The 14,729-nt window shown below is 33.7% G+C and overlaps 2 protein-coding genes across 5 annotated transcripts; both read right to left on the minus strand.

Moving 5' to 3' along the window:
* Nucleotides 1-634: 634 nt before the first annotated feature.
* On the minus strand, nucleotides 635-8,439 carry LOC107927583 (protein FAR1-RELATED SEQUENCE 3). 4 transcript variants are annotated; one of them, XM_041114525.1, is made up of 6 exons: nucleotides 8,288-8,439; nucleotides 5,636-7,946; nucleotides 5,377-5,466; nucleotides 4,913-5,062; nucleotides 2,806-2,922; nucleotides 635-1,033 (listed from the first exon to the last, which is right to left on the minus strand). In XM_041114525.1, the coding sequence occupies exons 2-5, from the start codon at nucleotides 7,859-7,861 to the stop codon at nucleotides 2,812-2,814; spliced, it is 2,577 nt and encodes an 858-aa protein (XP_040970459.1). In that variant the 5' UTR covers nucleotides 7,862-7,946; nucleotides 8,288-8,439; the 3' UTR covers nucleotides 635-1,033; nucleotides 2,806-2,811. The 4 variants fall into 4 exon arrangements, with proteins under 4 accessions (XP_040970459.1, XP_040970460.1, XP_040970457.1 ...); XM_041114526.1 differs by having other exon boundaries at nucleotides 5,636-7,999; nucleotides 8,288-8,410; XM_041114523.1 differs by lacking the exon at nucleotides 635-1,033 and having other exon boundaries at nucleotides 2,622-2,922.
* Nucleotides 8,440-10,812: 2,373 nt separating this feature from the next.
* On the minus strand, nucleotides 10,813-13,954 carry LOC107927527 (pentatricopeptide repeat-containing protein At1g18485). Its single transcript, XM_016858616.2, has one exon. The coding sequence runs from the start codon at nucleotides 13,914-13,916 to the stop codon at nucleotides 11,004-11,006; it is 2,913 nt and encodes a 970-aa protein (XP_016714105.2). The 5' UTR covers nucleotides 13,917-13,954; the 3' UTR covers nucleotides 10,813-11,003.
* Nucleotides 13,955-14,729: the final 775 nt, after the last annotated feature.

The raw sequence follows: 14,729 nt of genomic DNA on the forward strand, positions 1-14,729 counted from the left end.
TGTTAGCTCTAAAACCGGTGGGAGGCCTAGCCTTTCCCCTCTCTTCCTTGTCTACCATTGGCATCTACCTTGTAATAAAAACTCATCTCCAAATCTCCATTTTATTTTCCGAGTCTTACACCTTCAAGATCAAAAAAATATTGTATTGGCAAAATTACATGCATTTGAATTGAAAAAAGTTCACATCCAAATCAGAATTGTTTAAACATGAGATGAGAATTGATGTTGAGATCAAGATTGTAAAGCAGAGTAGGAGAACACACTTCTTGCTTTCTTTATTCATTCACAATACAATCATCACTCTCACCTGAAGCTTTTATATTATATATAGAACCATAATGTCCTAACAAGACGGATATTCCAGCCAAACCTTCTTCCCTTCATTGTAACAGCTGAAAATGTTCATAGTTAACCAGAATTTAAACCCGGGATTAACCTAATTACTTCATACAACAACCGTTTAAGAGATAGTGTCCAACAAGGTCAGGTTCAAATTCCAACACCTACAACCCCTTCACTGAAATGTCCATAGTAAAAATAACCGGAATTTAGACCCGGGCTTAACTTAACTGATTCATACAACCAACATCTAACAAGTTCGGAGTTCAAATTCCAGTAACTACAATGCCTTCCCTTATTTCAAAGCAATGGCCTCGTTTATGCATATATTCTTTCTAAAAAAAAGTACACACAAACCCACTGTTCATTCACGGTTTAAATTAATAAATGAGTGTTTCCAACAAATAACCACGCAAAACCAGTGTAGCTAAGAGCTTAAACAGATATGAATGACAGTTACCTAAGACTGAACCATATGCAGTTGGTGTCACCAAAATGATCATATCTGACTATATCTAATCAGATTATGTCAAACAGTAACATAGTATACCACTTTAATTAGACTAAAAGTCACTTATCGGCAGCGGCGAATGAAGTACAAGTGTTCCACACATGGAGAGCTCGGATACAGCTATGCACCCTGCAATGGAGCTTAACCATCTTCTTGAAGAGTTTGTCATTTGATTGAAGAACACTATCACAAAAGTAAAATAATTACTAGAAGTTAATCCTTTGAAGGACATCATAATGTTGTTCCGACTCTTCTTTTTTCTGTAAGTACCCATGTTCAACTCATTTTAGGACATGAGTATGGTGATATAATCCTCCAAAGACCCTTAAAACACACCTGATATGGATCTTTGGAGAACCATACCCCAAAAGCTAATTGTTGAGATTAAAGAGCCTAGCTCCATATAAATCCCACAAGAAAAGCACTCACTTTCCTATGTGGCATCTATGTCCCATACCTTGCAATTGGCACATAAAAGACCATGCTCCGCAGTTTCGGCACCCACATGTGCTGGTTTTGAGCTAGCTTAATCTAGCTCCAGGAAAAAATTACAATACCTATGTCCTCAACCGTACTGCACAATTGCAACTGAGAGACATGATGGCTGACTTTGATACAAATTAAAATTGACCTTTGGAGAACCACACTCCAAAAGCTAGTTGTTGAGGTTGGAGAGTTTAGGTCCATATAAACAACAGAAATCCCATACTTTCCTATATGGGATCCAATTTCCATACCTTGCAATTGGGCACATAATAACACCCTGGATACAAAAACTTTAACCTGATTTCTATGATAGCAACACTCCTTAAAATCCCTTTTAACTGACCTGAACTTTCATTTAATATTCGAAACTTCATCAAACCTTTCCCAGAAGTCAAACCCTAATTTGAAAAAAGAAAAATACCAATACCAGCAGTAGAAAAGCATATAAATTGACCGATAGATGATATGGTCATAATTGGCCTATGATGCAACTCGACTGTGTTGGATACGAGTATGTCTATGAGAAGGGTATGTTCAGATTTTTTCTAACTTGTTCCATATATTTTGAGAATCCAAGGAAGGTCATATCCCCATACTAGACCTGTTCATGGCCAGGTTACCCACTCAAGCCCGCCCGAAATTTGAGAAGGTTTGGACAAAAATATTAGACCCGAGAAATGGGCTTAGGCAAAAAAACTAGACCCATTTAAAATAAGGGCCGGGCTCAAGCTTGAACATTCAAAGCCCGAGCCAAGCCCGACCCGTTTTTAAGTTTATAATGCTTCATATTATATTATTTTATATATCATGTAATTTATAACACAAAAAAGTAAATATATACTAAATATATAATACTACTCTAATGTAAACATTAAAATAATATTATGACTATATAAAAAAGTTCCATAAATAAAAAATTATATAAAATTATTAAATATTAAATTAAAATAATATAAATATTTTAAAAAATTAAAAAAAGTATATAGGCAGGCCTAAAATGAACTTAGATTAGTCTTTTTGCAAATACGGACGAGCTTGGGCAAAATTTTAAGCCCATATTTTGGGCCGGGCTGAGCTTAGGCAAACATAAAGTACGTTAATATCATGCTTAAGCCTACTCCGGCCCAGCCCATAAACACCTCGACCCCATGCTCATACCCAGATATGTTTCAGACATGGGTACTTCAAGAAAAATGAAGACTCAAAGCAATATAGGCTAAAACAGTTAGAATTAGGAAAAGGACTTGGTTAATATAAACCAACGACTACGTAAAAGCCCTAATAATGCATCACAACCTTTGTGAATTTCATCCATTCCAAACAAATAAATACTTATAACATTGATTCACCATTAACAAATTCATTCGTTTGCCTGCTACTGAGTATAATGTTGTCTACTTACATTCTGGTAATTTGTTGAACTATGGTTCCATTAACAATGAAATTGAACCCTGGAAATAAATGCTTACCAACTGTCAAAGTTGCTCACGTATATATGCCATTGATCTTAACATAGAACCCAAAGTATCTTTTGACACTTGAAATTTTACTTCTGTTTCTCCAGAAGTTGTCTTGGTATCTTGGAGCTGAGAAATGCAAATAAACAAGCAATAAGTAAATAAAAAGAAGAAAAAAACGATTTAGACTTCCATTAAACAGACAAAAGAAAATCAATCCCTCGAAGCAATAAGAAGAAGAAATCTTACTCTTCAATTCCAAGCAGTAGTGAAAAGGAAAAGAAAGATGATACTCCTAAATCTTCATACCAGTGCCACAAATTAATAGTAATGCAACTTAGACCTATGTTGCTCTGACTCTTTATTTTCCTAAAAGTATCCGAGTTTGACACTCATCTAACACATACGGGTATACAAATATGACCCTCCAAGGATTCTCCCAATATATGGATGAACTTAGAAAATCTAAACATATCTGTGTAAGATATATACACATATCCGACAATAACACCCAAGTCAAGTAACATGGGCACATGTTGCTAGACAAATCAAAATGTCAAGACGTGGGCAATGGATGGAAACTTATATAAAATAAAAGATTCATAAGTTTAATTTTGTATAGATAGTAACAGATGGTAAATCAAGGGAAATATCAAGACATCAAGTATGACCATTATGGCAAAGTTTCTTACAGAGAACAAGTATATGTCACTTCTAAAGCCATTCAACCTATCTCCCCATATCTTTCTATTTTAACAGCCCTGTTCATCATGAGATCTAACAACATCTTCATCTTACTTTCTTTCTTTTCTTTTTTCCTATGTCAATAAATCTAACTTTAATAGCCAAGTTAAAATTTCTCTCCTGTGCTTCAAAAAGGAGGCATTCTAGACACTTCATAGCCATTGTTGTTTTCCAGTTCAGAGAAAAGGAGGGGTTAAGATTAGTAGATCCTTACAGACTAAGTGAACAAGATGAAAAAAAACACAATTCAGTGAAGTTTAAATTTTGATCGATTAATTTCTTAAGAGATGCCCCAGTTTCCAATGAATTAATCTCCACATTAAAACCATTAGATTTGATTAATGGAAAGATTATAATTGTAAGCTTTTTATAGCAAGTTCTTAAAGAAAATTCAGCAATCAACATGGGATAATATTCACATAGAGACAAAGAGGAGATCGGAAGTCATATACAACACCAAAGACTTACTAGCTCATTAAATCTCAATAGACAAGAACTAATGAACTCTTCATATGAAAATCTCAAATCCTCAGTCCAAGTAACTGGCAACTGTTATTTTGCCCACAGGAAGAAAGAGGAACGTAAAAAGTTTCTAAGAATTGCAGCGCATTATTTCTAGCTCCAATAGAGAATGGAAGAAGAGAAGTGGCATTTGATCTCACACAAAGATAGTTGAATAGAATATGCCATTTTATGCACATAAGATGCAGACCACTTATCTCTATGTTCTACAGGTAAAGGAACCATTACATGCTTACCAGTTTTAGAGATTAAAATAAGGAAACAGGAAACTTCCTTAGTCAACTTTAGCTCATTTCAAAATAAGGACCATTACATGCTTACTGCTTACCAGTTTTATTTTCACTGTAATGCCCAATAAGTTGGGATTTTGGTTCTTTGCAAGATCAAAACTCAACCACCAAATTGCCATTCAAATGCATTCACTAGCTACAATCTTGTGTTAAAATAGAAGCAAAAAGGATTGTTACAATGAAAGTTAGATTTAGAGATTAAAATATCAAAGGGCAGTTTGGTAATAGCAAGTTAGAAAATGCGGATTCTGAGAATCTGTTTTTTCAACTAGATCTAGTATTGACACATCTTCATATTTAGAATTGAAGCACACTATGCTTGATTTGAAGAAATACCAAGCACTGCAGTTAAATTCATTAAAAGCTCGTTAAATACAATATGTTCTTAAAAAGATAGGTCAGTGTAGCATCTAATATCATTAAGCTAGAACACTAAGGTAATTCATACAATTAATAAATCAATACAAGCAACCAACTCATTTACATTCTTTATCTAAATGAAAATAAATTTGAAAATAAAAACAGACTAGGATATGAGGGCACATAAGCTCAAATTTTCAAACCTTCAAATTTATGACAGCAACTCGATTTAGTGGTGTTGATAGCTGTTGACTAATGTAAGCCATCGATCGCAACATTGGTTCCAGAGTAACCCTTGTGAGCCTAAACTGCACTTCTGTCTCTCCTAAAGGATTCTTGCCATAGTCATGCAGCTGCAAGAGAGGTTAAAGGAAAGTATAGCAATGGAAAGCAATTGAATCAGTCATGCTACAACATTGCATGCTTTAAGAATTTGAAACATGATAGCAAATTCACTTAAGTAAAAGAACCATGAACAGTACAAAAGACTAATCAAATAAGCTGTTTGTTGTTACTTAATAACAGTTGGAAAAGCATCTAATGTATGATAGATAACTTTATCTCGAATTTACAAAGTGAAACCCAAAAGAAACCAAAAAAGAATAATGCAAACAAGACAATTAAATTGATAAAATCGTCATGAAAATAAGAGTATATGGCCACATACCTTCAAGTTTATGACAGCTACTTTTCCAGCTTCCATTGCATTTTTATTTTCTATAACCCAAGTCATGGACTTAAAACATGTGAGAACCACCTGCATCCAACAGAAAATAGAATTCTCACATATTTTCGCCAAAAAAGGTAAGCTAATGCTGCATAAAACAATAGTCCGATGCATGTATGCGTGTGCAGTGTGTCTAAGTAAATGACATAAATATACAGTGTATATAAGTAAAATGGAAATAGACTTCTTCAACACATACCGTGCTATCAGGGTGACCAGTATCACGATGAAGAGATACAGGCACCATGCTAGGTTGATTCAAGTCAGTAAGTGGGGCCCCAACATCATTAAGATTAAAATGAGGTGGTACTGCATCTTGCCATGGCCACAAAGATGGGATCATTTTGGAGACAGGAGAAGTGGTTTTCTTGCAACCATCTTCATGATTATCCCCACTATTATGAGAGCTAGGTGGTCTGACTTTAGCTACATTCTTCTTTACAGAGGCAATCTTTTTCCCAGCCTCCTTAAGAGCATTGATTGCTGCATTATATGTCTCTGGAGCCATTGCTCCTTCTTCTGCCAATTTTAAAGCTTCCTGACACAGGTTATTGAAGCGTGTGGTTAGTGTCTCAATACCTTGAGGATCAGCATGTTGCTTATCCAATCCAACCCAAGATTTGGCACTTCTAGTCCAGCGCTTTAATATGTAATGGGATGGAAGAGTAAGAACATTTGTCACAGTGAAGACTGTCAATATATGTCTACAAAGAATGCCAGAATATTCAAACATCTGACAGGTACAACTTGCTTTCATATCCGAAATATTCAGTGCAACAAAGTATGCTTTATGCTCATGTTCATATTTTGCAACCCTGTATTTACAGACTATGCCATCGCCCTCAATCTTGTTTGCAGTGTACACAAAAGTTTCAACTAGCTCCTCCTGAAACTTTGAGAAAACTTTCTTTGTGTAGAAATTTGCTGCTTGCTGTTCCATAGGTGATGGTGTTTTCGGCACTGGTGTGGTGCAGATTGTATCAAAATCTGCTTCTATTTCCTTCTCTAGAGAATGTTCTAAAGCCCTTTCGTACTGCTTAAAAAAAAGGGGTATGGTTGTCTGTTGATTTACGTACCCATTGAAAAAGGAGCTAACCCCTTGGTTTGAAGAAAGAGTACCAAAGAAAGTACCACGAAAATAAACAGGAGCCCACTGTTTACGAGCATTATATACTGCCTGAAGCCACTCATTTTTATGTAGATCATATTTATCAAGGAGAGCTCCCCATGACGACTCAAAATCCTCCGTTGTCTCAGAAAAGTTTATGCAGCTATAAAGCTCACCATAAAAGGAAGGATGAGCAAGGTAGATATGTGCCAACCTTTCTTGTCCTTCCCTCAAGATGTGCCACCTGCAAATGCAGTGGCGAGTTTCTGGAAAAACCTGTGAAACTGCTGCTTTTATTGCTCTATCTTGGTCTGTGATAATAGAAACAGGGGGTCGATCATTCATCGCAGATAACCACGTCCTAAATAGCCAAGTAAAGGAAGATTCAGACTCATCTAGAAGTAATGCACAACCAAATAACACCATCTGGCCATGATGATTTATGCCAGTGAAAGGAGCGAATGGGATCTGATACTGATTTGGTCGATACATTGTATCAAAAGTAACTGCGTCTCCAAAGTAATTGTAAGCTGTCCTTGATCTTGCATCAGCCCAGAAAACATTAGTCATCCGATTATCATCATCAAGCTGTATAGCATAATAAAAGCCAGGTTTTTCGGCCTGCATCTTTTTGAAATAATTAAGGAGATTTTGAGCATCTTTCCCCAGTGTTCTCCTTTGGCTAGAAGGTCTGAAATAGCCTGAAGGTCCCATACCCCTTCCAAGGCGATTAGGCATGACAGAGGAGGCATTCTTGATCCTCGTTGCTTCATAACAAGCATGATTTTCATCTGATGAAACATAAACATCAGCAGTGGCATCCAATGTTTCTGAAACATTCTTAGTGGCTCCAGCAAAATGCCTACGAGGTCTAAGGTAATGAACCTTACTAGGAGTAACCATAGAATGATTATGATCCTCCACAAACTTTGTTGCGATCCACTTCCCTCCATCCTTTCTCTCTATCCTAAACATGGCATTACAACTTTCAACATTTTTCCTCTTAAAAACCTCCCTTGAACATGCAAAATCCCATGTTACAATTGGCCCATCAGGCGTCGCTCGTGTAAACTGACCAACATGAGTGCTAAAACCCAACAGCCTAGCATATCCATCATAAAATGTCTTGCCTGCATCCTCCGACTCAAATTCCATCCCCAAACACGGCTTACCCCCTGCAACTCCATCATCATCCTGATTAGAAACTACCTCTATCTCTGTCAAATTTTCAATTAAATTCCAATTATTATCACCACCCTTATTAGACTCAGCATTCACACCATTGACATCATCCCCTTTCTCCCCTCCCACATCCATGTTTTCCGTGCATAAGGAAACCGATTCAGCATGTTTTTCCTTATTTTAAGTCTGGATTATACCGCCCTCCATCGGTTCAATCTATCTGTTTAGTTTACATAATGATCAATCACAACCTCACTCAAAGCAATGGCTTATCTATAAATGGTTAAAAACTCGAATTCAATTAAAAAAAAAACAAAATTAACATGAATTTAAACATAATTCAGAGGAAAAGAACAGTAATTAATATCTAAAAAGAATTGAAAGGGAGCATTGGTGAAGTCAATGCGAAATGAGCAGACCAACAAAATAACTAAGAAATGAGCTCAAAATAATAATTAAAAAGAAAGTGCAGAGGAAAGAATTATGAAATTGAGAGACGAGGGGAAACTAAAATTGGGTTTTCTTACAGAATTGAAATATTATTTGAGTCAAGAAACTTACAGTGACAGAAAGGGTCTGAAAAATGGCATTTTAGAAGTAAAGAGAGAAAAGTGACTTTTTTCTCTACTTTGCTCTGCTCTTCCAAATTTGTGTCTCAGGATTCAGTAAACAGATTCTCTTTTAAAGAGTCAATATAGCATTTCTTAACTGGGTTAAATTTAATGAAATTGGTACTTAATTTTTCTTAAATTTTTAAAATAAATAGTATAATGAATATTTAAGATTGTTCTCCAGTAAAAAAAAATTTAATATCAACTTCACCAGCGATTTTTTTTATATTTAGAATTTAATTATTTATTTTTTAGATTTAAAATATTATGTTGAATTGTTAAATTTAAAGTATTTTATTAAATTTTTTGTATGATATTTTAAATAAAAAAATCACTTAATAGCTATATTAAAAAAACAATTTAATAACAGACTTGAATTTAATAAAATATTTTAATAGTATTAATAATTAGATTTACATTTATAAATATGAAAAATATTAGAATTAATTGTAGATTTACTACATTTTAAATTTATGGTGATGGAGCATATTTTAACCTTTTTAAGTTTAAATTTGAAGAAAAAAGTTAAAAAGGTTAGTTTAGTTTAAGTTTTTGTAGAAATATGTTTGAAAATTTTTGTTTAAGATTTAAGATTTATTCTTAGAGCGAAAAAAATTTGGAAATTTAAAAAATTGAAAAGTTAGAAAAATTTCATTTGTGTGTGATGTGTTTGATAGAAAATAAAAAAGTTTTTAATTTTTTTTATAGTTAATTATTTTGTAGAGTTGAAAATTGTAAAAAAAAAAGATAGAATTTTTTAAAATGTATAATTTTGAATTAACTTACATTTATCTCTCATTTTCTCTTCTCTTATAATTTTAATTTCAAATGATTTTTTTATACATTATAATGAAAAATAATTATCGCTCTTATTTCTTGTTCTCTCACTTTTAATTTCTACCGGTACACTTTTTTTCTTTCAATTTTTACTCTTTTCACTTTTCCACTCAAACCAGCCACACATATTTTTAGTATATTAGAAAGTATTATGTTAAGTCATTTATTACATAACTATTAAATGTGTTTCAAATATTTATTAACGAGTCATGTAACACTTTTATGCCATCATAGATTTTAAATTTCACCTATGCGAGGATCAATTTTAAATGTCATGTTTACTTTATTTTTTTAAATTTATCATTGTCAATAACTAAAAGTTATAAGTAAATCTAAACAAAAGATTAAAAAAAAACTAGCCTTTAATATAATGGAAAATATCACTTTATTAGAAATTAAATCATTTGGAGAATGATTTTAACATTTAGTATGATAAAATTTATTTAATTTATTTAGAATTTAATTTTTTTTAGAAAATTATTTTTCTATAAATATGCCTATATGATTCCAATAAAGGTAAGAAAGTTACATTACCATGTAAATTGAAACTTCAAAAAAATTAAAACATTAACCCTTATTGTAAAATAAAAACTTTTGGAACAATTTTTTCAATTAAAATTATAAGTTGTCAAATAAAATCTTATTAAATATTTAATTCGAATATTTGTTAGTAATAAAATTTATTGTAAAATATTAAATAAATAAATATTATAATTATATAATTTATCATTACATTCTTAGGAAAATGTGTAATGTACCAAATGTGCTAACATAAATTTTTTTTAAGATTTAATAACGTTAAATTTCTAATTTTAGCAAAATTTTCTCATTGATCTCTAAACTTTTTTTTGGTTCACACTAGTCTTAGAACTTGACAGCTTTTCTCAATGCAATCCCTGAACTTGGAATTTTTAACATATGATTGTATGACACTTATTTAAGGTGATGACGCGATACAATCTTAAAATGTCTATAGGGATGTAGTGTCCTTTGTGTAGTAATTACATATATGTATTTGTAATTTTTCGTGCAAATTGATTTTATAAAACTTCTTCATAATCTTCGACTACACATATCACGTTGTTTTGTCATTATATTTTATTTTTTAATAAAGATTTAGATCATACAAGTGTAACAATATTGTAAATACATAAAAAAGAAGAAAAAGAAATAATAATAATAATAAAAGGAAATAAACTAGAAGAAGAAGAGAAGAATGATCTTATGTATGTGAAGTACAATCATAAGCTGAAGAAACGTTATAATAGATGTGATGTCATTGATCCTATTTCACTGAAAGATATTGATGAAAGTGATGAATGAGTAATTGGAAAGATGGTTGAACACACTTCAAATGATGTGAAAGATGACTTAGTATTTCATGGTGATGAATTAAAATGGGGTTTGGTTGCAAATGCTGGCGGTGTTGGAGAAACAAGACATTCTACTAGAATGCCAATGAGATCGAAATCAAGTGCATCATCTACTCAACCTACTTTTATATTGGAGCAGAATGAGATGCAGATGATTATGATTCAAGTGAAGATGAAGATAAAGAAAAATTAGAACTAGTTTCTTATGATAATATTCAATTTCGTTTTTTATGGTATTTTATTTTACAATACATTAAGCAAATTATTAAACTATTAAACAATTTTTTATTTCATATTCGATATATTCTAACAAGAGTATAAGAATATGAATCTACACATATAAAATAATAATAATAATAATAATAACATGCTTGCATCATATAGATGTATCCTCCACCCAAATCCAAGAAACAAGGGTGTGGACAGTGAATCAAATTACTAGTACTGTTCTTCTAACTACCAATAATCTCCACAAGAACAAAAGCCATTTCTAAAATGATGAAAACGCTTGTTGTCACGAATAACTATCTCTCTTTCGACTACTTTTGATATCAGCTTAGCAGCATTGTGACAATCCACACAAATACGCAAGTTCTTGTTGATTCTTAGTGTTTCACCTTTACTTGTCCTCAACAATCCAACACAAATTGCTTGTTTCTCACTATGCCCCCTCAATACTTCAATCTTCTCATCTTCAGCCAATTCATGAAGCGCAGAGTCGGTATTCGGTTTATATCCAATTTTACGTATTTTTTCCTCTAATCTTCTCCACATGTTTTGCATTTGTTTAGAGCCTGTAAATGAAGTATTTCCAGCCATAAAGCTATAAACTTTCCCTCCAAGTTCGATCCAACTACGACCGGCATCCTTTTGTAAGCCAACCTCCTTCATCTTTTGGCGCACTCTTCTTACATCGTCCCATTTCCCTGATGCTGCAAATAAATTAGAGAGTAAAACATAGTTCTCAGCTTTGTTAGGCTCCAATTCGAACAACTTTTCAGCAACTTTAGTTCCAATATCCAGTGCATTAAAAGTTTTACAGGAACTGAGTAATGAACTCCAGATCCCAGCATCTGGTTCATCAGGCATTTCATTTATAAGTCTCAAAGATTCATCTAATCGTCCTGCACGACCCAGCATGTCGACAATACATGCATAATGCTCCAGTTTTGGTGTTATGCCATGGAAATTCTGCATGTCGTTGAAATATTTCAACCCCTCTTCTACCAACCCGGAATGACAGCATGCCATTAATATACCAACAAAAGTGAAGCCATCAGGCTTCATACCAAATGCTAGCATCTTTTCAAATAGCTCCAGTGCCTCTTTTCCATATCCATGCAGTCCATATCCTACAATTATAGCATTCCATAATGCCACATCTTTATCCCTCAACTTTTCGAAAACCCTTCGAGCTTGTTCTATACAGCCACTTTTCGCATACATATCTATTATTGAACAACCAACAAAAATGTCTTCAGCTAGGTGGGCTTTCAAAGCATAGCAATGTGCTTCTTTTCCGAGCCGCAAAGCTGATAGCTGTGAACAAGCCCCGAATACGCTGTTTATGGAAATTTCATCATGTTGAATTCCATCCGAAAGCATTTGACGAAAGAGAACTAAAGCTTCATCAGGAAGTCCATTCTGTGAATAGCCAGCAATCAGTGCATTCCATGATACTAAACTTTTGTTTTCCATCTCTTCAAACAACACCCTTGCACTAGCTGATTTGCCACAGCGAATATAAAGTGATAATAATGAGATAACAATAAATGGATCCGTTTCTAACCCAATCCGTATCAAATACCCATGAATCTCTTTACCGAAGCGCAGAGATTTCATATGACTACAAGCCAAAAGTAGGCTTCCTAAGCTGAACCGGTCTGGTTTTATGCCAGAACTTATCATTTGAAGGTAAAACTCTAAAGCTTTCCTGGGAGCACCGTTCTGTGCATAGCCGCAAATCAATGCATTCCAAGAGCTTACAGTCTTCGTCTCCATACCATTAAACATAAGCTGAGAGGAGCACAATGATCCGCATTTTGCATAGGCTGCAATGAAAGCATTAGCCACCAATTGATCATAGTGAAAACCATGTCTAATTGAATAAGCATGAAGTTCTTTCAAGCAGAGCAATTCAGATCTTTCCAAACAAACAGGCAGCACATTCAGTATAGTAACTTCATTAGTCTTCTCCCTTCCTTCCACCTGCATTTTCCGTAGAAGATAGAATGTCCCACGAGTATCACCTTGTGTTGCAAAGCCCCCTATCATTGTATTCCAAGATACTACATTTTTGTTATTATCCTTATCAAACAAGCCTTTGGCATGAGACAAGCACCCACATTTGGAATACATATCAAGCAAGGCATTTTTCACCATCAGTTCTTGGTTCAATCCCAGTTTCACAGCCAAACCATGAAAAACCATCCCCATTTCTAAATTTCCTTCCCCCGCACATATCGGTAGTATAGTCACCAAACTAGCCACATCCGGAACAAAACTTTTTTCACATTTTATCATCTCACTGAACAAACCAAGGCCCTCTTGAGCAAAACCATTCTCAGCAAACACACAAATCATGGAATTCCATGAAACTAAGTTCTTTTCAGACATATAATCAAACACTTTAACTGCTTCATCAACAAGTCCACATTTCCCATAGAAAGCTATCAAAGCATTGCAAACGAAGACATCACCAAGTACACCCAACTTCGCAGTCATTCCATGAACTCCCTGTCCTAAACCCACATCAAATATCCCTCCACAAGCCTTAATTACGCTAGGGAAAGTGAAATTATCAGGCTTGAACTCGGTTTGCAAAACCAACTCAATAAAAGCTCTCAAAGCCTCTTCATAAAGCTTGTTTCTTGAATACCCACTAACCATTGCATTCCACTGGAACAAATTTTTCTTTTCCAAACCATCGAAAACTAAACGAGAATCCAAAGGGGAGCCGCACATGGAGTACATTGCTATGAGACGGGTTGTGATAACAACGTCCTTGTGGAACAGGGTCGATGAAGCCACCATCCGGTGAACCTCTCGACCTGTTTCAATGTCTTGGTAACGGCCACAGGCTTGTAATAATAACCCTATGGCTTCTTTTCTTTGTAAAGAATCTAGAGTTTCATGGTGGGGGTTTTGTTGTTGTAAAAGTGTTAAAGCTTGAGGAAGGCTCTGTTTCGATTGGCAAAGACTGGTTAATTGTTGGAGGAGAGGGAGATGGTACTTAGTTGAAGTGTTGGTTTGAGGGAGTGAGGTTGTTTGAGAAATGGATGAGTTCAGACGTTGATAGGTTGTTCTTATAGTGATGAGTGGCGACTGGCGGTGGTGGGAAGGTGATGGCGGGTGTGCCACCAGAGCCATGTTTAAGTAGATAACAATTATCTCTTCAGCAAAGATACTTCAAACAACAGAAAGAAAAAGGCGTGGATAAATATTTGGTATAATATACCATTTGGTACTTTATGTTGAATTTGGCAACTAAGTTTTCCAATTTGGTACCTAAGTTTGGTTTCAATGTTCAATTTGGTAGCCATACCAAATGTATCATGTGGCCCAATAAATATTTGACATGAGTGCTCTAGTAAAAAATCATAAGTACTTAATTCAGGAAAAAAAAGCTTAGCTATCAAATTAAACATTAAAGCTAAACTTGAGTACTTAACTAGAGAAAAATAAAACTCATATATCAAATTGAAGAAATTTAAGTACCAAAATGCATATTAAAACCATATTAAGGTACCAAATCAAAAACTAGAAGTAAATTTACATACCAAATAATATAGTAACACTAAATATTTTAACTTCTTGTTTTTAAATAATATAACTAGAAAAAAGAGAGGCTAAAAACACTTTTAAAAAATTCTTGCGCTTTATCATTTTTTTACATCTAAATAAAAATGTTGATTTATGTTAAATATTGATTTAGTAAAAATTAAGAGTTAAAGAATTTTTTTTCATAAAAATTAAGAGTCAACAATGTCATTTTCTTTAAATCAATTTAGATAGGTAAATGTTAGGTATACTGTATATATGATTTATATATATTTTTATCAATTTTATTATAAATTTTGATTATATCTACATAATAATTCGAGTTATAATCATGTATATTAAGAAACAAAACTGGCCTAAATTGGAATACCCCTTGCTACTATATTGAAGTTGTCAAATATT

Source organism: Gossypium hirsutum, chromosome A05 (genome assembly GCF_007990345.1).
Source record: "Gossypium hirsutum isolate 1008001.06 chromosome A05, Gossypium_hirsutum_v2.1, whole genome shotgun sequence".
Lineage (NCBI taxonomy): Eukaryota > Viridiplantae > Streptophyta > Magnoliopsida > Malvales > Malvaceae > Gossypium > Gossypium hirsutum.

Excerpts from the sequence above, each read along its gene's own strand:
- LOC107927583 (XM_041114525.1), bottom strand. The coding sequence starts at position 7,861 with ATGGATGTGGGAGGGGAGAAAGGGGATGATGTCAATGGTGTGAATGCT. Across the intron at positions 5,063-5,376 it reads TAGCTGTCATAAACTTGAAG|CTGCATGACTATGGCAAGAA; the intron begins GTATGTGGCCAT and ends CCTCTCTTGCAG. Across the intron at positions 2,923-4,912 it reads TTGCTGTCATAAATTTGAAG|CTCCAAGATACCAAGACAAC; the intron begins GTTTGAAAATTT and ends TGCATTTCTCAG.
- LOC107927527 (XM_016858616.2), bottom strand. The coding sequence starts at position 13,916 with ATGGCTCTGGTGGCACACCCGCCATCACCTTCCCACCACCGCCAGTCG.